Here is a 22,783-nt window from a genome sequence, read left to right as displayed (position 1 = left end):
ATAATATTGTGCATTGGATAAATGCTCTGTGAAAAGATGGAGCCCCTGTGAGCGCCAAAGTGCTTGAATTTTTAAGCGATGCCACCGTAGACGGTGTTTCATCGGATGACGACCTAAACTGTAGTTACAGTGATGAAGAAAATGACGACACCTTCTAATTAGTTGCAATTATGTCTTCTATTCTTAATTTTCTATGAATGCAACTGTTGACTATCCTCCTGATGTGCAGCTACAAATTATGCAGATGCATGTCAGCAAGCACATACGAAATACGGTACTTCATTCCACTTTGGTTTACACCACCGCCAATTTGAGACCAGGCAAAACAAAATGATACCTTACTACGAACCATTGAGATAATCGAGATTAAAGTTGGCCAATTGATTTTCGTACTTAACCAGAACTGTGACATTTGGTGTAAACTTCCTTCGAATTTTTTTTGTAAAACTACCCTTCTTTAATTGCTTTTGACAAGGGCTTTTAAATTACACATGAATTTTTAAAATTGAAACAAATATTGAGCTCACAACCCTCCTAAATGTATCTTCAAATCGAGGGCCCATAAATGGAGATAATTTTTTTGAGCGACCACAACTTCTTCAGTTTTAAGCATTCTGTAGCTTATAAGGGCTTAAGAGATACAGGAGTTCGTTTAGTGTGCTTAAATCGCGATTCGTACTTAGGTTCGTAAGTATCATTTTGTTTTGCGTGGTCTCCAAATTTTGGCCTGGCAAAGGTGTAGTTTCTGTGCGCAAACCTGTGCGATTAGTACTTAACCGAGAAATAACATGGTAGATATCGCCAAAGATCGCGGCGGGGCGCTAAGCCGCGCCCGCTACGCTAGAGCTCTCCCTAGTCACCGACCTCCGCTTCGCTTCGGTGGCTCCGGTATAGATAGAACCTCCTTTTTTGTGCATGTACTCCGCGCTACGCGCCGCGCCCCCGACCTACGCTTCGCTTCGGTGCTCTCTAAGCGATCACTGGGCAATTACTGATTTAGCCAGAAACAGACGGACCGGATTTTGTAAAGAAGTGCCACTACATGTATTGTGCCTTTCTGTCGTTTTGCCGCATTTTATAACTAGCTCCGAAGGGAGTCTTGATCTAAAAAGGGCTTTCTAATCTGTAACGGTGTGCCGTAATATTTATCTTAATTCAAGGCTAATGTGATTGGCCGAAATACGTCAATGAGCGACAGGCACGCTCTGTATGTCGCACACGTGGCTCCCATTCAAGCTTTCACCGGGTCAAGATCAAACAGCGTGCGGACCAAGCTACGCCCACCAAGACACAACACGGCTCACAGCTACGCTTCAGCACCAACGTAGCTCAACGGTAGAGTCCTGGTTTCGGGGGGTGGAGGTTCAATTCCTCTCGATGGTATTATTTGGCGTGTTGGCGTGTTGTGTAGTGTGGTCTGCGGTGGCACCGTTACAAGTTGCCGATGGATAAGAATGGTAAGGTAGTGCGAGACGGCTGCTATGGTTTAGCTCACACTCTACGGGTAAGTGCAGCGCGTTGTGTGAATAAGATAAGAGGGGCGGTAAATGCGAGGACGGGGTTGTACAGTGTACAGGCAAGGGAGTGTTTATATGCAGTTTACCAGCGGTGTGAATAAGATAAGAGGGGCGGTAAATGCGAGGACGGGGTTGTACAGTGTACAGGCAAGGGAGTGTTTATATGCAGTTTACCAGCGGTGTGAATAAGATAAGAGGGGCGGTAAATACGAGGACGTTGTTGTACAGTGTACAGACAAGGGAGTGTTTATATGCAGTTTACCAGCGGAGGATAGCGATTCACAACTACAATAACCATCAAATTCAAACACCTGAGCTGTAAATGGAGAATATTCCGCTGCCAGAGTCACTGTCCTGTCGTCTCAGCATCAAGAATGGAGAACCCTTCGCTGCGTGTCGGGACAAGGTTCCGGTGTCACCAGCATTTTTGTACAAGGTATCCGATGGGTACAGCATCCTGCGAGCAAAAGTCGAAGAACATTTCGAGAGCAAACTGCCAGGACAATGGAGACCTGAATTCGACATCTATCTGAAGCCTAGCAATAACGCCAAGCAAAAACAGTTTGAGATTGCATGCCAAGACACAGCGGCCCTTCTTGCACAATTAAAGGATGTCTGGAACAGGGCGAAACGGAGGCGTAATGGGCAAGCAGGGTTTGAGCTGGAGCTTTTTGTGTACGTACCCAAGCCTGAAGCTCAGACGTCACTCCGTCGAGCTAGTGCTGCCCGTATTCAGGAGCAAATGCCACGTGTGGCAGCATTTCTGAGAGAGCAGCAGGTTGACGCTGGGCCTGCGACAGAGCGATACATGGCCATCACACACGCAAGATTGCCTGAAGGGACTCCATTACAAGTACCCGACAGTGTTACATTCCGCCAGCTCCAGCACATTGACGTCGAGCAAGCAGCAATGAATAGTGCAATGGAAGAACAACAGCGACAGCAAAGCGCAGGTGAGTATCGAGTCGTGCGCGTTAAGCTTCATGGTGTTCCTGTGCCATTACATGTGAGCGTAAGTGATCTACGAGAGGCGCTGGGACTACCGAGCTATAGCTTACGACCTCCGTTTAGAGCGCCAACACAAACAGACACGCCGGCACCAGCGACCAACATTGAAGACGAAGAACACATGAGTGATACCGATGCAAATATGGAGTAGTAGAGTAGGACAAGTTACCTTTACTGTTTGCTACTGTTTTATCGCTATCTCGTTTGACATGTACCCACAATGACTATACAAATTCTCTCCGACTTCGTCTTTCTGCTTGGTGCACTTATACATTGCCACTTTTAAAACAGCGAGAGGATCTTCACGAAATGCCATATTAGCGTGTCTTTGAATCCACCGTTTGAGAAGCGAGAAGCCAACCTCAATAGGATTTAAATCTGGTGAGTACGGAGGCAGGAAAAACAGCAGAGCTCCAGTAGCGTGTATCAAAGCTTGCAATTCTTTGTACATATGAATCTTGGCATTGTCCATGATTACAATGGATCGAGGCAAAGGCCATGGATTGAGAAACGGGAGAATCTTTTCCTTAAACACGTGATGAAATTCTAAACGCGTAAATGTTCCCTCCACGTTTCCCCACCCAAAAAAGCCCTTCACATCCATCGCGGCCAAAATTGACACTCTCTTTCCACGACTGAAAGGTATTGTAACGTGAGCTGCAGTATTTCTTGCCGACCATCCATACCGACGAAGAACTGACCTAAACATACAAAACTCAAGCTAATTAGATTAAATGCATAGTAACCTTTATTAAACAGAATACTTTACCTCCCATCTTTCGAAGTTTCGTCGATGAATACGAGTTGGTCTGGACCGCTATAGTACGGTAAGAGTCGAGCAACATACTCACGGCGCTCCCTCGGTACACATTCCCGCGCTCGCTTCGTAAGCACCTTCCTGGTGAGGTTGAGATCGAATCGGAGGGCTCGACAAATAGTTGAGTCTGATACACTAATAGTGCTAGTGTAGCGAGCTCGTAGCTCGAGCCGTAGCTCTTCAAAATAGAAGCATGGATGCTGATTTACGTACTGACGCACAAACGCACACACCTCGGTTGGCCATCTTGACGTCCTGTTCCTTGGCTCGCTTTTCAGTACATTTCCGGTCGCGCGAAATCGTCTGAACCATCGACCTAGACTGCGCTGAGAAATACCTAGAACACTAGCCACTGTCTCTGCTTGGATTGAGTATACGTACATAAGCACGATGGCTCTCCAGCGCATGTCGATTGAGTAGGTCATTCTAAACTGCTCTGTGGAGTACTTAGTATCGAATGGCTGGGAAATTTATAGCCATTCGAGACTTTTTCCCAGCTTGAGACTAGTTTCTTGGGTCCTTTCAAGGGATCGACGGTATAAACGTGATTAGCTGATAAATTGCGCAAACCCTGATTTAATTGGATAAAATATTTTTTATCTAAGAAGTATCAGGATAATTCGCTGGTAGACTCCCTACTAAAACAGATGAGTAAACCTAACCTCTGCACTTGGAGGTGAGTTTTTTGTTGCCCGTTTTGCCAAAAGAGTTGAAAGACACAATACCTCTTTGGCATACGAGATTTTGAAAAATGACAGCGAGACTCTAAGTAAAACTCCGGGCGATCCAGACACGCACTCATGGGACAAGCAAAAAAATTAGACGCATATGAACAGCTAGATTTTTTATAGCTCTCGCTTACAGGACAGTCCATTTTGCTGCAATCTCGATGTAGTGATATAATTCTAATTTGGGGGTCTAATGATCTCGTTGCTTTATCGGTCGGTAGGTAGGATTGAGTAGGCAGTACAGGATTACTTTATTGATTATGCCTTGTGCCGACAGGACAAATACGCATGATTTGTGAGTGGAGGCATGCAAGCGTCTTCAGTACTTGTGCATGTACATGTATTTTACATAATATACTGTGGTCGACGCACTCATCTCGCGTTGACAATCGCACGGCTATGACGAGCATATAATAGAGGGTATGTGACTGCAACTGTAGTCACGCGCAGCGCTACTGTACACTGTACAGTGTACAGTACAGTAGGCACTGGTGTTTAACCCTCAATGTAGTACTGTATGTACAGTGAGTGTTTTGTTTTAACAGCTTGTAAATACTAGTATTTACTTCTTCTACTTGGTACAGCATTTAAAGTTATGTACTTAAAGTTATAAAATTCAATCTGAAAGTGTCATGAAAGAACGAGTAGAACAAGAAAGAGAAAATAAACAGGATAATAATGATAATACTCAATAGACGGATCCTTCCATCAATAGGGGACTCCGGTTTGAAAGGAGCGCGCACCATGCCCGCGTCTTAGGTGAATTGATCAGCAAAGTAGGGAAGCCCGATCTCGAGATCACCGGTTATACAGCTTTTCCCGAGGCCTTGGCGGATTCTTATCCTCGCGTTTGCCAGCCGTGCGAAAACACTCATCGTGGGCCATGCGATCGCCGGGCTCGAGAAAAAGCGTCTGCTGCATAAGCACTAAGGTGATGCAGCGCAATGAGGCGGCGGGCATGCACATTCGAGATGACACAACCGGCAAAGCCTGTTTTAATTTCCGGTGTGTCGACGTATCATGCCCGCCTTCAACATTGCCGCCTGCGCCACACGATCAGTCCCTGCTGCTTTCTGCGCATGTCCGCTCGCCGCTCGATCTTCCGCCCCGTGCCAATGATACGTGTAATAGACGACTTGGGGTGTACAGTACATGTAGTCTACATGTACTGCATTGTAGAGGCACAAGATGCCTGGTCGTGCGCACGGCGTCGAAGTAGCGAAGGAGGTCGTGCACTCGCCGGGTCGACCAATGCATCTGGGTCGCTTCCTCGCGCTCATTAGGCATGTTACTGTAGCACATTTGATATAAGCTTTTAATGATAAGTTATCATGGTGTCGTACAACGAGTAGTGGTACTGCGGAAATGTGTTTCTTTCATTGTCGAGTCCAGCGCATTGCCACGTCGGCAAATACTGCAAAATGGACTGCACGCTACCGAAGCAGCGCCGCTACGTGTAGGGCGCTTATCAAAGCTGCCACCGCGGACTTCAAGCCTACCGCCACGGCGCTATTAATAAGCTTAGATCCTGATGGCTGCAGCCGGTGTCTTCGCACGGACAATGCTGAGCTGACCTTTTCCATTGCTCGGTCACCGACTCCAAGCGACGCACTTTCGGTGACGTGCTTCTCCACTATGGCGAAATCGGCTCGTTTCTGCTAGAATAAAGTCACTATACAATACAACTATGTAATAGAGTTGGCTGCCGCGGAGAAGAGCGGTCACTCCGCGCACCACATGGCAGCTCTGCCATCAGGATGACCGGCGCCGTCGTGGACAAGGCATCTTCCTTCGGGATCCACTCAACCTGATGGGCTGCCATGCGAGTTCAACCACTATAATACACTTTTAAACACCTGTAGTATTTTAAATACCGGCAATGCTTGCATAATTGGTCTAACGAGTTTATCTGCTCATGCACTACATGTAAAACTAAAAAAGTATGGCGCTGTCTATTACATGCGTATTAATTGAATATCGTTTGCAGACCAGATAAATGACGACTAAAACATGGAAACAGTATTATAAGTATGCATGTACACGGCAGCGGAGTTTCTCAGCAGCCCACGCGTTTGAAACCTATGTACTTCATAGTATGAAATGGCGGACTCATCGACAAGACCTGCTTGCCAATGAAGCAGATTGACTAAATATCTGGCTTCCAAAACCAGATTTTTTGCTAAGATTGATTGGCTATATTCTACAAATTTGTGGGGTGTGACCAATCACGTATTCCAAACAATTACGTTGCGCGTTTTTGTGATTGGATTTCGTAACCGCTGGGTCCCGCTTAATCTGGCCGGGTTCATTCAGCGGTGCAAAAGAAGGCCAGTGCTCGATGGCTGGTCTGCGCCGCCAGAAGTGCGGTGGCAATCTTCTTCACTTTCGGATTTCCCTCAAGCTAAGCAAGCCGACGAGAAAGGGAGTTTTTCTCTTTTCAAGACTCACACACACAGCAACAACAGAAGACAAAATGCAGATGAAAGTTGCCATGGACAAGCAGACGTCGCGGCGCGTTGTCAAGGTGACCAACTACGCGCTGGTGCAGGTGCTCAAGGCCACGGTAGCTCGACTGCGCAAGATCGAGATGGAGCTGGGTGACCTAGAGCTTGCACTGGAGGACGAGCAGGAGGAGGTTGAGTCCTATAGTGACGACATCGACGACTGTCATGACCGAATTGAAGACATCGATGAATTCGTGCGCGAGCTCGAGGCGGGCAATGTGCACACGGTGAGTGACGTCACGGCTGCGCTCGCCGAGATGACAGAGGAGCGCCAGGAGGAGCACAAACTACTAAAGGTTCTGGGCGACGCGCGCGCGAGCCACGAGCAGCAGTTCGAGCAGCTCCAAAGCCAGTCTGCTGCACTCAAGGCGGAGCGTCTTCTGCTGACCAAGACTCGTTTCGACATATGTTGCCTCTTCCGCCGCAACGGCGTCTTTGATCTCGTGCGACGGAGGTTAGCGGTGTTCAACCCCAAGCTGATATAAAGAGATCGGGCGGCGTGGCTCAATATTTATTAGCAATAGTACTATGGAAATACTATAATACCAACTCTCTTTACTTCTGCATTGCTTCTGTCGAGGCATCATTTCTTCAACATCACGTTATTTGCCTCTAGGATTCCTGGTCCAAAGACTTTGCCGGCAGATATCAAGGCGTCCGTCCAGAGCCTCTGGACAGGCGCCTCGCAGAGGTGGCTGGCCACCGACTGCTTTGTTGCAGCTGCGCGGGCTTCGCTCTCGGTGCGCCATCACGTGCTTGCGTCTCCAAATCGAGGGATCTTCCGCAGGATATGCGCTACAGACTGTCTGACTCAGACTCTAGACTGTACAGTAGCGCTATATCCGTAGCCTACACTGTAGGCCCTACACTGTAGGCTACAGAGCGAAACAAGGCACTTTACCCCGCCATATTTTCGATGCGTTATCCCTTGTCGGCCTGAACGCGGTCTGCAACGTGAGCAGGCCAATCGCGCTGGGCGACCGACGCGCGACTGGTGACTTCACATCGCTTGATACATCGATCCAGATCGTGATGAGGTCGCGGATTTGGAGACATCACTTGGTGGTGTTTTTCGCCGCAGCTGTCGTCTTCCCGTTGCCGCAACGGTTGCGGGCCGCAACTTGCGGCAACGGTTGCCAGGAATCCTGGGCTGCCTATCATACTATGATTCATAGGCACAAGAGAGTCTCTTGAAGAGACTCAACGTACAGTACCGGTAGTGATTTCAAATTATGGCCAAAGTCGCGTGGCTCAAATATCCAACCTGCAACGCCGTTCGCACCTGTAGTGTCTCTTAAGCTTAGATACAAGACCTCTAGTACAAGTATCTATGAGCTGCTTGCAACGAGTGTGACAGTGGTTCGCTGCTGTGAAATTCTTAAATGTAACAAACGCCTTGTGGCGACAAATGAGAGAGCTTCCAACAGTGGCTTATACCGTACGTGCACTGCTGCACGGTGCAGCGCAAGCGGCCTCTCTCAACTCCCAAGTCCAGGAGTACGAAAAGATTGCGCTTAGCTGACAGCATAAATCTAAATTTTGGATATTCAAGCCACGCCTACATCAGGATGAGTTGTACCTCGCTTCTTGTCATTTGTCCTTAAAGCTGACTGATAACGTCGGAAGAGCAGAGCCATCATGGATTCCATGACATGGATACAGAAGAAACACCGGAGCGGTATTACCGTTACTGTACCTGTGAACTGATCCGAGGCAGTAGCTGCGTCGCCCAGCAAGTGCGCAGCCTCTTCTTGTACTATCCTGGTGCCTATGGCATGCGATTCGCAGCGGGACATGCTGCAACGTACATGTGCTAGTACATCATACATGTATGAACAGTATACTGCATTAAAAGTGGTGCTTGATTCGTCACGGTGCGTCCGTAAGCAGGTACGTGTACTTCGAAGTAGGTATACCGGTAAGGCGACGTTGATCGTTGCCAACGACTCGTTTGTCTGGTGGAGGTTTCCAACGGCAAGAAGTGAGGATGCATCCAAGTTGGATTCCAAGGCGCTTGGGTCACGGCATGAAACCGCAGCGATGCCCACGAAATACGCAACGTTTCCCCAACCGACAGACCTCAGCCTAAACTTCACCGATTGTCCGCTGGCGACGTGCGTGCTATGGCGACGGTCAATCTCATACCCCGGTAAGCGTACGCTGTCCTTCCTAGTCCTCACGACGGCAACCTCACTGACCGTTTGTATCTGCTCAGCCACATCTTCGGTCTTAAGCTGGATGCCCACTCGAATGTGGCTTTCGTCGACGACCAAACGGTGGCGTATCCAGCCGGTCACCACATTATCGTGTGCTCCCTGGACGATAAGCGCCAGAAATTTATCGCCGGCACGGAAGCCTCCGAGGGCGTCACTGCTACAGCTTTAACTCCCAGTCGCCGCTTTCTTGCTGTTGCAGAGCGCAGCGAGCGAGCGCTTGTTAGTATTTTCGACCTCAAGACGCTCAAGAAACGCAAAGTGCTGAGCCCTGCCGATGCTCAGGCTCGAAGCTACGTCAGTATGGCCTTCAGCGCTGATAATCAGTTGCTACTAACTCAAGGGGGGTCCCCCGGCTGGATGCTGACTTGCTGGAATTGGTCTAAAGGCAAGCCAGTGGCCAGTGTCAAGGCCCCTCTTCACGTCATGGCACCCCACGCATCTCCAAGCTCGGCCATGCTGGCACTCGCAGGCCAGTCGACGCAACATACCATTGGTGGGAGCATGGCTCACTTAAACTCATCGCCCTCGGACGCTAATTTGATAGCGTCTGGCTCAAACAACTCCGGCGGTATTGCATCCGCGGCTTGCCCACCTCAAGTATCTGCGTGTTCATTTAGCGATGTGGATGCTGGATTGGTGTGTGTTACTGGAGTGGGGCTTATTCGCTTCTTTCGAGTGCTCGAGACAGCCTTCCGCCCATTGCCCAGCCCTCGAATGGAGAGTCATATTTTCCTTGCGCACGCGTGGCTGAAGCAGAGCGACGACTATCTAGTCGCTGGATCTGCCGCGGGGGATCTGATGCTTTTCCACGGAGGAGAATTTATTACTCGTCTCAGTGCGTCTCCGGGGCCAGGCAGAGGTGTACACAGCTTGACGGCAACCACTAAAGGGCTCCTGTGTGGACTCAGTGATAATACGGTAGCCATGTTCGGAGTAGTCTTAAATGACGCTGGAGATCATGCTGATTCGCCCAGGACGACGTCTGTTGAGGAGGAAGCTAGTCCGATGCCATCGTCACAAGAAGATCATTTCCCTTGAGGATGCAGCCAATACGCTAACGCTGCAGCGGCTCGTCCGCGTCGACCCAGGGTCAGGCTACGTCGCGACAATTGCCGTGAGCCCTAATGAAGATGTCATCGTTGTCACCACCTCCAACGCTCAACTACTCACTTTCCCCTACCAAATTCACGTATCAGGAGTGCATTCTGGCGTCCCTGCTACTGTTTCGGTGGTGGATGAGTCCGGTAATGCTAGCCTTGGTGGCGCGTCTGGTGCAGCAGCATCAGACACTGCGACAACTCAAAGTGAGGATGTGGAATACGTGATTACAAGCTTCCATCAGCCAAGCGACCCGAACACCGCTACTGGTGGAGGTAGCGGCGGTGTATTGCACGTGACTGGTATGGACGTGTGTGTGCGCAAGCCGCTCCTCGTGACGTGTGGTTTGGATCGAACCGTTCGTGTCTGGAACTATATTGATCGTACCTGCGAGGTGGTCAAGCGCTTTAATGAAGAAGCTTTCAGTGTCGCCTGCCATCCTTCTGGATTACACCTGCTGGTTGGCTTTGCAGACAAACTTCGTCTGCTGAATATCCTCATGGATGACATTCGCTCTTTCAAGGAGCTCCCAGTGAAGGCTTGTCGCGAGTGTCAGTTCAGCACTGGGGGGCATCTCTTTGCGGCAGTTAACGGCAATACCATTCAGGTATTCTCTCTTTTCACGGGTGAATTAGTAGCTACACTTCGAGGTCACAACGGCAAGGTGCGCAGTCTTTACTGGAATGCTGACGATTCCAGTATTGTCTCTGCTGGACTTGATGGCGCAGTATACCACTGGGATCTTGATGAGGCAAAGCGTGAGGCTGAGTTCGTACAAAAGGGTGTGTCCTACTACTCGGCGCTTTGCAATCGTGAAGGAACCGCTATCTACGCTGTGGGCGGCGATCGTTTGCTTAAGGAGATCGAGGTCCCGTCATCCCAACTAACCAAAGAATTTTTGTGTGACGCCACTCTGGGCCAGCTGGTGCTGTGTGGGTCCCAGCGCCTACTTTTTGGTGCTGGGGCAGAGCCCGATCGTCCAGGAGCAATACGAGCTTTCAAGTTCCCGCTTACGGGAGAATCGACCGAGTTTCAATGTCTCAGTGCTCCTATTACTCGACTGCGCGTGTCTTTCGACGATCAGTTCCTCTTTGCCGCTGGTGAGGATGGCGCGGTATGTATCTTCGAAGTACGAGACAAGGAAGGACGCCCAAGTCGAAATACTGGGAGGGACGGGGATATTTCTCTGTCAGCTTCATCAGTTGCAGCAGCTGCAATCAGCGGTGGCTATGCTGGCACTTCATCGTACCATCATGAGGGTTATGGAGGGCATGGAGGTAGCATGGCTTCGTTTTCTGAAGAGATTCTGGTGACAAAGTCAGATCTAGAGGAAAAGAACACGTTGATGCTGGAGCTAAAGAACAAGGTGGATGAACTCATGCTCCACAATGAGTACCAACTGCGGCTTAAAGACATGACGTACAATGAAAACCTCAAAGACCTTACGGAGAAGTTCACACACGAAATTGAGCTGGAGAAGAACAAGTACGAGCTCTTGAGAGAAGACAAGAACGACATTGAAATGGAGTACGAGGAGAAGATCAAGCAGTTAGAAGAGCACCATTTGCAACAGATGCAGGAGACTGAGGCGGCATTCCAGCAGAAGATCATGAAGGAGGTTGAGCAATACCAGGAGGTGCTCACCCAGCGTGAGGCACAGTCTCAACACTGGAAAAGTGAGCAACAACGCCTCGTGACTACCCACGATAAATACGTGGCTGACGTGACGGAAGACTTTGAGCAACGTCTGAATGAGGATCGCCAGTTGCGGATACAAATGGAGGAGGAGAAGGACGAATTGGGTCGCGAGTATCGTGAAACGGTGGCACAAGTCGAGGCGGACGTGGACGAAGAAATCGAGGCACTTAAGAAAAAATATGAAGACAAGGTGCAGGCTGAACGCGAGGCGACGCTTCGGTTCAAGGGCGAGAATGGCATCATGAAGAAGAAGTTTTCTGCGCTGCAGAAGGATATCGAAGATCAGCGCGACCAAATTAAACTGCTGCTAGAGAAGGAAAAAGAACTGATTGAAGCCATAAAACAACTTGAAAAAGAGATTCAAGCTCTCAAACGGGAGATACGCGCACGTGATGAGACCATCGGAGAGAAGGAGAAGCGGATTTATGACCTGAAGAAGAAGAACCAGGAACTGGAGAAGTTCAAGTTTGTTCTGGACTACAAGATCAAGGAATTGAAGCGAGCCATTGAGCCACGTGAAAATGAAATCGCCGATATGAAGGCTCAGATCAAAGAGATGGACCAGGAGCTAGAACTCTTTCACAAAAGCAACGCACAGCTCGATGTGCTAATCGGAGAGCAGCGGCAGCGCATTAACTCTCTTCAGAAGGCTATTGCTGGCCATCGTCAAGTTCTAAGCGATCAACAAACATCGATGAGACGTTTCCGGTGCGACCTCCACGAGTGTGTTCGCCATCTTCAATCACCCAAGGAGCTTGCTCTCCAGGTAGCGCAACTTTACAACAAGTACGTCACTCCCGACAATGGCCCTGGAGGCTTTGGTTCAGCCAGCTTGGGTGCAGGAGGAGAAGTGGAAGCTGAGATTCAGCTCGAGTATGCCCGGCAGAAGCAATACCTTGAAAAGTCGGTGCACGTCCTAAAGCGCAAATACGCAGCCGATGCGCAGGAACATCAGCGCGAAAACTTACGGGCCACGTCTGATAATATGCTTCTCATTCGTGAGATCAATGATCTCCGCAGTGCACTCATTGCTGCCAAGAACAATCTTCAGATGGAACGGGCGACGTTGGCAACTACAGGAATCGGAATGAATCGGGAAAAGGTCAACAGTGGCAAGTCCTTGGCGGCAGCTTTGGAAGCAGCAGGTGGAGATCCCGACGTGCTCATTGCCAGGCAGAGAACCGAAATCGAAGAGCTGCGTCGGGCAGTGAAAGCTCTCGAGGACAAACTTGCGAGTGGTGGGACGGCAGGTAACAGGTCTGGCGACGTTTTTCCACCGATCGGACGTGCCGTGGATGGCTAAGCTACTGCACAAAGTAAACTGCAGGTGCATACACACACATGTACATGAACAGTAAAGATTGAATCAAACTTCTTGGCAACTCGTTTCGTACCAAAAGTGGCCAGTGACCAAAACGCGATCAAAACTGCCGACCACAATGTGAACCGACGGTCGGATGGCGACTTTTTATTATCGCTTGGTTAGGTAGCCAAGAATGGGTGACGACCCGTATGACTTCGAGATCGCGATACCTGCAGCCTCTCATACGACAATTAAGTACCCTAGCTCCTTTGACAGCGATGCAGATGCGAGTGATATCAGCGGTAGTCTCAGCAACATGAGCGGTCTCAGCAGTGGCGACGATAGCGACCGCACCACGCGCCAAAGTTCAGGGTCGAGTTTAAAGCAGCCAGCCAAAAGCACCAGCGACATCAAAACACCGACTCCTTCATCTGGAAGTGCTCTTGATAGAGCTAAAAACTTCCTTTCGAAGTATTCAAGTGGAGGCATAGGTGCCTCTAATGGATCCAACACCGCGGCCAGGTGAGTTCTGTATTGTTCTGTTATTCAAACAAAATGATAGTAGTCTGAAAAGTAATTTGCGCAGGCGACGCATAAGTCTAGACTTGGACGACGATGATGAGTCGCTCATAGGTTCTTCAGATGGAGACACAGAACTCAACACCAATACCGCGACCGCAAATGGTATGACCGGTTCCAAAGCACAAGACAGCGAACTGCCTCAGAATTCAGTAAGCGATGATCTTACCTCGAAGCGAGGACCCAAGCATGTTGAAGTGCTTCAAGATGATGATCAAGATGAAAGCAGCCATAGAAGCGGTCAGATTCCTCTCCCCAACGCAACTCATGTGTCCCCAACAAAGAGTGCAACACCTACTTCTCGCCAGGATGAGAGCAATAGCGAGGTTGAAGACAGCATCATTTCGTTTCACAGCGATGCAACAGACGAGCAACCGGGAGGTGTTACTGCCACCTCGACGCCATCAGAAACCCAACCAAAAACAGAGGAGGGCGCCGACGACTACAATGAGTCATTTCAGGGAGAGAGTCTAAGCCAAAGTCATGTCGTAGTCAACCAAACCCACGATACCCAACGCAGCCAAGGCACGCCAACCTTCACGTCACTGAAACCGGAGCAATCGATTGCGTCTGAGAGTGCCGTTTATGAAGAAGATGCATTCGAGGAAGATTCAGCGATAGCTACCACGACGCCACCAATATCGGCTAACACCATCGCCGAGAAAACCTTTGACTACTCAATGGATTTCTCTGACGATGAAGTTGACGGACACGTACCGCCGATCCAAAGAGATCCCACGCCGCAGAACTCTGAGTCGAGATCTCTGTCTGGCTCGAGCGATAACGAGGAGCAGGTTGCATTCCTTGATTCGAAAAGTTTTCATGAAGTCCGTGACGACAATATCGTCGTTCCTGCAGTTGCAGAGCAACTATCTGTGAAATTACCGATGCAAGCTACTACCAATTCAGCAACAATGTCAGAAATGGCACCAGAAGGCAGCTTGCCTAAACAGTCTTCACCAAACGACATTGTTGTCGGCAGGGAGGACAGTCAACAACATTTAAGTCACAAAGTCGTTGGGTTGCCTGAAATTCCGGTGGTGCCGATACAAAAGGACGATCCTCCGAAAGCGAGACCTGGCGTTGAAGGCGTGACTGCGGCATCACGGCCGCACGTATCAATCATTAGAGCTGAGATCAGTGACGAAAAACGCATCGAAATGAAGGACGCTTGTACTCAATTTACTGGCAATCACGCTGCGATCCAAGCAGATCTCATTCCTGATGGCATGCACAACGTGTTCATTTCGACGCCGCCGGCGCCTTTTACAACGCCATTACGAAGTGTTGACCTGGGAACCGAGGTGCATCAGCGTGATACAGAGCCTTTACTTCGCCAGAGTGAAAAACAACCGCCCCCACCTCCTTCCACACCACAGCAACTCGGACCCGCTATGTACAGTTTGGACACACTCAAAATGCCGATGTCAGCTTCAACGTCCATATACAAACAGCAGCTACTTGCCCTGCAGGAGCAAATTTTGCAGAAGAAGCGTGAGACTGAGCAAATTGTTCGCGACAGAATGATTTTCCAGTATTCCACCCTTCGAGGCACCGAGCGAGTAAGTCTCTACAAGCAGAATAATCACTGATTCAGCCTGATTGATTATCTAACTGTACTTTTGCTTTTCGCTGCCCACTCCTTCATGCAGTTATTTGCAGGTCGACGAACTCGACAGCTTGAGCTCTGGGAAGCTCTTATGCGGGTTGACCCAACACTTGATGAACGTGAGGCTCGTGACGCAGCTCGCCGTGTCCGAAGTGCATAGACTTAACTTGCGATGCAAGCTAACCGCAAGTTGTGGTAAAATTGTGGCGGGTACGCCTTGTGCATCTATAAAGTGTACAGTGAAGCTGCCAGCTACGACTTGGAACTATTTTCAACGCGCCTCCCCATTTAACAATGCTAATAGCCACTTGCTCAATAATTGATACTTCTACAAGCATGGGCAGGGCTGTGCAGTACTGCCACTTTTTCCAAAGTACTGGCGGCAGTAGAAGGATGCAAAGCTGAAACCTTCTGCAGTACTCAGTAACTCGATTCACGGCGTCTGAACTACCTAGTAGAAGTACTGTAATTATCTAACTACTGCTTACGACCAACTTAATATTGTCAAGTGTGGTCCACACTCTCGCTTGTGCGGTCCACACTCTCGCTTGTGCTCCCGCTGCTCGACCAACTAGAGGGACGCTGCATGGTCAATCTTCTCGCAAACGCGGATGCTCGCATGTTCCATTCGCCGAATCTCCGCACGGTTGTGCTTCATCAGCACCTGGATCTCAGCTCGACGGCTGTCTGTGCTTGTACGTAGAGGTCCCATGACAAAGGCTCCCGTTGAGAAGACACGCTCTTGAAAGGCGTTCGAGGGGCTCCGGCCTAGCGATACACGGGCAAGAGCAGCAATTGACGGCAATGTTGCAGCCCTAGTCTCACGGTACCAATGGAAAATGTCGATGTGGTCGCATAGAGCTTGCAAGTTCCAGCAAACGTCGTTTCTGCGTCGGACTAGGAGTAACTTGGTGAAAGTCTGCTTCCGTCAACTGGTCGTCCGATGCTTGTTGGAGCGCAACGGGTACCCAGTTCATACTGTGCTGGTACCACTTCGCAAGGACCTCATCGGCTCGGTCGTGACGGCTGGCCACAGGCGTGTTGCTTGAAGATGAAGCAACCAATGGCGCGCCACACATCACTAACTCGTCGTCAACCGACGGTACCAAGTCCAGGTTCGGTGGTGTATCCACGTCCGTGTGCAGGCTGTTATTCGTGGTGGAACCGTGGATTGCCCGAAAAACTTCTCGGTGTGCGTTGCGAAGCATTTGCTTGCCCTTGCTTATAACGGTATCCACATCACCTGCGGCTTCTGCGAGCCCAGCGGTATCATCGAAGCCTTCACCAGAGACAACCCCACCAACGGCGGCTTCTTGGCGTAGCTTTGGATGATGAATGAGACTGTCGGCCGTGAACTTCGTTCGGGGGTCGAGCAACAAGATAACCACCGACTCAGCCGTAGGCGTGGGCAGCCTCTTCATAACTTGCCCCTTAATCCGGTATGTCGCCGATCGTCCGCAGCAACGGTCCCCGCAGACAGATTCTTGGCTCTCCAATTCGTGACACACGACGCGCTGCAAAATATATAACGCATAGGTTAGTAAAGTGAATTCAACCATAGAATATCTATAATGTTTAAAGATTACTTACCGCACGGCGATGTTGTCCGGGTCGTATAGGCTGTTAGAGCAGAGATGATGGACCGGCCTTTGGCAAACGGAGCAAGGATCCGCTACCGCGATGTCGGGGTAGTCACATCAAACAAAAGAGCACTTCATTGGCGCGAGAGAGGCGTTGAGCGGGCTGGAAAGGAAGTCTGGGTTGCAATGAAAATCGCAAACTGAGTGAAAGCTCGCTCAGATCGCAAGTAAATGAGACTGGCCTGCGCATCAGACCCGAACAGGACTCGCTGAACGAAATTACTTTGCAATTGTGCTTGAAGGCTCATCAGCAGCCATTCAACTTGCAAACCCGTCGTGTTCGAGTGAAGAAAACGACGGGAACATGACACGATAGACATACCGATGCCGCATACAGCTTAGTGATCAAGCCATTCGGAAATCCAGTGTGGTGGTCAAAACGGAGCGTGTTCCTTCTTCTTCTGGATCTTGGCAGTAATTCGATAGTACTATCCGAGCTCCAATCTGAGTTACTGAGTACTGCTGTAACAGTAGTATCAAAATTGGCCGAGTTACTGAGTACTATAGTAATACTAATAGTACTACAGTACTATTTTCTACTGGTGGGCCGGATTACTGCACAGCCCTGACCATGGGTGTTGGTTCTTGCCGAATTTGGCAGCTTATTTACAGCAATGGACGATACAAGGTGTACTGTAGGTAAAGAATAAAAATGCTATTGTCAGGATTCTTTTCTCGCTAAAACAGAACAGGAATCAAGTACATCAGTACTTGTAGTAAAGTAAAGTACTACTGTGGTACTGGTACTTAGAAGTACTTATTAAAGAATAGACTGTATTAGGTTCTTTGCTATATACCTACTTCAGTAAACTGAAGTATAACTTAGGGTAGTACCAGGGTAGGGCCAGATGCCCTGTTCAGCAAATCCTGGAGCCTGAAACATGGAGAAAAAGTTCCAAGGGTCGGCCAAGGGTCCAGTTTAGCTCCGTGTTCAGCATATTTCCCGTTGGAATCTGCAGCTTTCGAGACGGCCAGTTCGCGATAAGATCTTGCAGTAGCGACCCTTCGCCAGTCCGCGTTTGGCCTCGTGCTTGTGAGGCCAACTCCGAGGTAAGTGCACTGAGACTGCAGCGGGGCTGCCGTAGCTTTAGCGTCAGAGGAAGACGTTCGACTCAAAGAGTCACTAATACTAAGTTCCTTATCCAAAGGACACTTACAGCCCAAGACCAGGGCTCAAAGTTAACACCTTAACTTTTATGCTTCAAAACCAGAAGTGTTTTATTTACTATTATTGCGGCCAAGCCGCCTAGGGGTAAATGTATCTCTTTAACTATCTAGCATAGTTAAACCTAATCAAATGCATAGCGTGTGGCTTTCAGCCAACGTACTGAGAGACCTTGTTAACTCTCCAACTTATGTACTGAGAGTTTGTTAACTCTCCGGGTACTTCGTACCCCTGTGTGCTCCACACCATGTAACCCCGTAACACTCTCCCCCACTAAGATGAGAACATTCCGTTCTCGAAACTCTCCTCAGCGAGGTCACGTCTTGTTAAGACGGCGGAGGTTACTACACCTCACACCAGCGTTGTACAGCTCCGTGAGCTCACAAACGCCTACGCATCGTTGATGCCCAACTTCTCGTCGTCGGCCCACGGCCCAATGCTCCAAGCGCAGCGCGCATCTTGCTCTCATGCGGTCTCAGACCTACGCTCGCGCTCCGCGCCTACTCCAAGAGCTGCAAACCGCTTAGAGCAATGCTCTTGACTCATTCGAGTCGTCGACAACAGCTCAGCGGTTGAACACTCGCTTCACAAGCGATAGGTCCGTGGTTCAAACCCACTAGGGCACAGCCCTCTCGTTCCATGAACGATTGTTCACGCTTGGACAAGCTTAAGGGCAACACCCTTTTAGCTCAATGGTTGAGCGCTGGCTTTGAGAGCCACAGGTCGGTGGTTCGAGCCCACCAGGGCACAGCCCTGTCGTTCCATGAACGATTGTTCACGCTTGGACAAGCTTAAGAGCAATCCGCTTTTAGCTCAGTGGTCGAGCGTTGGCTTTGGAAGCCACATGTCGGTGGTTCGAACCCGCCAGGGCACAGCTCTCTCGTTCCATGAACTATTGTCCTTGAATGGACAAGCTTAAGGGCAACGCCCTTTTCAGCTCAGTGGTCGAGCGCTGGCTTTGAAAACCACAGTCGTGGTTCAATCCACCGGGCGCAGCCTCTCATACATGATAGTCCGTTCTCGGATGACTACGGCATCGCCCTTGTAGCTCAATGGTAGAGCTCCGGCCTGTCAAGCCAAAGGCCAGTGGTTCGATCCCCGTGCGGGACACCACTTTCGCTGTTACAGCGCATCCACATTTGGATCATGCTCATCGAGCAAGTTGTTTCAAAACAACTATGCGTCTATCGAGACGCTTGTGCCTGAACCTTGTTCAGCACAACACGAAGCACCTGCTTCCTTCGGGACCATGTCCCTAACACTACGAGGTCTCTCCACCTCCTGCTCCCGCTGCGAGCACCGCTCATACGTACGAGCTGGCTGCTGCATCCACTGGTCAGAGCCTGAGCTCAACTACTGACCTCATCGCTCCCCACGCTAGTGGATGGCGCCCAGCGCCTGGCGACGCTGTCGCACGCCATGGTGGCGCTTCGGCACATGATGTGCCCGGTCGTAAGCGTCAACGACGTCAGTACAATCTTGCCGGAGGATAACCTCAAACTCCCATGAGTTCTGTGAGTGAGGGTAACCCCTCCACTTCACTAAGTACTGGGTACGACCCTGGCGTCTACGCCACGCCACAAGGCGTTCCACGTGAAAGTGGAGCTCACCATGCTCATCGAGCAGAGCAGGAGGAGGCCTTGCCTCAGCTGGGCTCTCGCGGGGAGAGTCAGCACTTGCCGGAACGGCGTCTGCGTCCATACGACGCCGGCGTCCACGACGCGAACGTTCACCACCCATCGGTCGATCTCGAAGAGATGATCCACCTTGTGGATAGGTTAGAGCCACCACTGTTGACTCACAACCAGGTCTCGGACCTTGAGCGTCCAGCTGCTCGGCTGAACGTTCAGCTTGCCTTGCTCCTGCATCTCGAGCACTTCGCTCCGCGACCTGTGGCTCTGCCACATGCTGTTGATCAGCCATCTGTGGATCCACCACTTGCTGTCGTTCAGCCTCCCGTGGCTCTACCACCTGCTGCCCTGCAGCTGTCCGTGGCCCAGCCACCGTTGGTGCCAACGCCTCCGCGCTCACCTGAGCAGGGTCTTGGTATGGCTTAAGCAAGCCGACATAGAAGACCGGATGCGTGCGCATCTTCTTCGGAAGGTTGAGCGTATACGCTAGGCCCTTCCTGGCCACGACCTTGAACGGTCCTATGAACCGAGGTCTTAACTTCGTCTTGAAGACTGCAGACACTGCATGAGTAGGTAGATTTTTAGCGTTTAATAAAACTTGGTCACCGACCTCAAACCTCTCAACATTGCTTCTGCCCTTGGCATCTGCATGTTCCTTCTGCGTGTCTTGGCTTTCAGCCATAGCGTCGCGTACTTGACGCATTACGCTCAGTCTCAAAGAGACAAAGTCATCGACTTGCTTGCGAACCGCAACAGGGCTGACATCAGCTAGCCGCTCGGCTATCCCTCCCCCACCAAGCCCTGAGCCACTGCGTGGCGGCGTCAGTGGGACGCGAGGGTTAACCAAGCCGTTCACATAGAACGGAGTGTAGCCTGTCGAGGCGTGCACTGCATTATTTAATGCGAACTCAACGTGTGGGAGCATCTGGCTCCAGCGTTTTGGCGCCTCAGCGCATACGCTTCGGAGGGTATCCTCCACAACGCGATTCACGCGTTCGGTTTGACCATCGGTCTGCGGATGGTCCGCCGTGGACATGTCCAAACGAGTGCCGAGCACTCTGAAGAGGGACGTCCAGAACTTCGCGGTGAAGCGCGGATCTCGATCCGAGACAATTGCTCAGGCAAGCCATGTTGGGGAAAGACTCGGTCTAAAAACAGCAAAGCTGTACCTTCACCATCAATGGTGTCCGACACTGCCGCTAAATGAGCCATCTTGCTCAATCGGTCTACAAAGACCACTATACCTGTGTTTCCCGCCTTATCCTTGGGAAGGCCAAACACAAAGTCCATACTCATGGACTGCCAGCATCCCTTGGGGACAGGCAAACTCGCCAATGGCGCTGCCGTGCTCGGCGCGGACTTTGTCCGTTGACACGTCTCACACGTGCGTACATAGGTGCCGACCCACTTATACATCTTGGGCCACCAGTACATCGAGCTCACCGAGCCATAGGTCTTCTCCCGACCTAAGTGCCCGCCCACGGGCGTATCATGAACCTCATAGAGGATTCGATACTTTAGATCCTCATCATGAGGAACGACTACACGAGGGTTATCCTCAGCGTCGGTGCTGTAGTACAGCAGGCCGCCATCGAGTGAGTATCGATGCAGCCTCGCGCGTAAGCGCCCAGACAATTCCTTGTCAGAGTCTTTAAACTCTTCGCTCCCAAGAGCCCGTAGCAGCGCTACGCACATGTCGTCTTGTGCATACGCTCCGCGTATCAAGTCAGGCACTGACGACGTCACTGTCGTGACATGAGCTAACTCGTAGTCCGGCCTGCGCGAGAGCGCATCGGCCACTACATTAAGCCGCCCCGGCTTGTACTTCACCTCGAAGTTATACTCGGCAAAGAAGGAAAGCCATCTTGCCATTCTCTGAGAGAGATGAGGCGACTGTGTCGCAGTGCGTAACGACGCATGATCAGTAAAGATCACAAAAGGCTTAGAGCCTAGCAGGTGTACCCTGAATTTGACTAGAGCATACTTCATTGCAAGTAGCTCTTTGTCATGAACTGGACAGTTCTTCTCTGCAGCTTTGAGCTGGCGAGACTCAAACGCGATCACGCGTTCACGCCCTTCGGCGTCTGCTTGTAGTAAAGCACAACCGATTGCAAAATCGGAGGCGTCACAGACGACGCTAAACGGACTATCCGGGTCCGGCAGCGCAAGGATCGGAGCCTGGAGAAGGCTCTCCTTCACAGCCTCGAAGGCTCCGTCGTGCTCGACGTTCCAGCACCATGGTGCGTCCTTCTTAAGGAGATCTGATAATGGCCGAGCCATCTCCGCGTAGTTCGCACTGTACTTGTGCAAGTAATTGGCTAAGCCTAGCCACTTGCGTAAGTCTTTTTGGTTCTTGGGAACCGGCCAGTCCACGATGGCCTTGACTTTGGCAGGATCTGCCCGTAAGCCACGCTTCCCAATGAAGCACCCGAGGAAAGGTATCTCCTCCGCGCCAAAGACGCACTTGTCCAAGTTGGCATACAACTTATTAGTGCGCATGCACTCGAGCACCGCTCGCAAGTGGTCAATGTGGTTATCCACGTCTGACTTTCCGTGCTCGGCACGACTATGGACGAATATATCGTCAAAGTACGTTTGAGCGTACGCCCGGTGGGGCCTAAACAGCTGCGTCACAAGACGATTGAACGTTGCTGGTGCGTTCGACAGCCCCTGGGGCATCACCAGCCACTCCCAGAGCATACCGCTCGGAGTACTCACCGCTGTCAGCGGAATGTCGCTCGCTCTCATGAGCAATTGGTAGTAGCCATCGACCAAGTCGAGCGCGCTGTACAGCGTACAGCCTACCATGTTGTTCTGCAGAACATCCTTGCGAGGAATCGGCGTTTGCGCCGGGATAGTGGCCGCATTTAGCTTGTTAAAAGCAAGAACAATGCGCCACTTGCCGTTCGGCTTTCTGACACAGAACGTGGGTGTCGAGTGCGGAGACTTACTCTGACGCACCATCCCTGCCTCATGCTTCGCACGGAAGAATGCGTCAATGACGTCACACTGCTCTCTCGGCAAAGGCCATTGCCTTGTTACGCAGTATTTGGTTCCAGGAACCAGGTCAATCTCATGACACACGCCTCGATCCGGAGGCAGGCCCGTCGGTGGGTCTTTTGATACAACGTCTCCATATTCCTTCACCACCGGGTAGAAGGGATCCGAAGGATCTTTGAGGATCGCCGATCCACTTCTTGCGCTCAGCGCCTTCTTGGTGTCCTCTAGGACCGCGTCGTCCACGACGGAGTTCAACTCCTCCTCAGGTCC

At 50.6% G+C, this 22,783-nt stretch overlaps 4 protein-coding genes and 1 pseudogene across 5 annotated transcripts; 4 read left to right on the top strand and 1 right to left on the bottom strand.

Moving 5' to 3' along the window:
• Positions 1-1,839: 1,839 nt before the first annotated feature.
• Positions 1,840-2,676, top strand: PITG_08219 (uncharacterized protein; the record flags this gene model as incomplete). Its single annotated transcript, XM_002904331.1, has 3 exons — positions 1,840-1,912; positions 1,988-2,412; positions 2,476-2,676. The coding sequence occupies 3 exons, from the start codon at positions 1,840-1,842 to the stop codon at positions 2,674-2,676; spliced, it is 699 nt and encodes a 232-aa protein (XP_002904377.1).
• Positions 2,677-6,408: 3,732 nt separating this feature from the next.
• PITG_08218 (uncharacterized protein) lies at positions 6,409-7,133 on the top strand (the record flags this gene model as incomplete). Its single annotated transcript, XM_002904330.1, has 1 exon — positions 6,409-7,133. The coding sequence occupies one exon, from the start codon at positions 6,409-6,411 to the stop codon at positions 7,057-7,059; it is 651 nt and encodes a 216-aa protein (XP_002904376.1).
• Positions 7,134-7,495: 362 nt separating this feature from the next.
• On the bottom strand, positions 7,496-8,370 carry PITG_08217 (uncharacterized protein; the record flags this gene model as incomplete). The annotated part of the gene is made up of 2 exons (XM_002904329.1): positions 7,496-7,728; positions 8,271-8,370. The coding sequence occupies 2 exons, from the start codon at positions 8,368-8,370 to the stop codon at positions 7,496-7,498; spliced, it is 333 nt and encodes a 110-aa protein (XP_002904375.1).
• Positions 8,371-8,697: 327 nt separating this feature from the next.
• On the top strand, positions 8,698-12,889 carry PITG_08216 (WD domain-containing protein, putative; the record flags this gene model as incomplete). The annotated part of the gene is made up of 5 exons (XM_002904328.1): positions 8,698-8,723; positions 8,790-9,088; positions 9,176-9,283; positions 9,335-9,625; positions 9,792-12,889. 5 exons carry the CDS (start codon positions 8,698-8,700, stop codon positions 12,887-12,889), a joined length of 3,822 nt encoding a protein of 1,273 aa, XP_002904374.1.
• A 5,919-nt stretch (positions 12,890-18,808) lies between these two features.
• PITG_26941 lies at positions 18,809-18,877 on the top strand (annotated as a pseudogene). Its single transcript has one exon. The product of its transcript is annotated as a tRNA-OTHER (tRNA).
• The last annotated feature ends 3,906 nt before the right edge of the window (positions 18,878-22,783 follow it).

This window comes from Phytophthora infestans, genomic scaffold (assembly GCF_000142945.1).
Source record: "Phytophthora infestans T30-4 supercont1.12 genomic scaffold, whole genome shotgun sequence".
Classification (NCBI taxonomy): Eukaryota; Oomycota; class Peronosporomycetes; order Peronosporales; family Peronosporaceae; genus Phytophthora; species Phytophthora infestans.
Note: the sequence above shows the minus strand (reverse complement) of the source record. Positions and strands in the feature narration are given on the sequence as shown.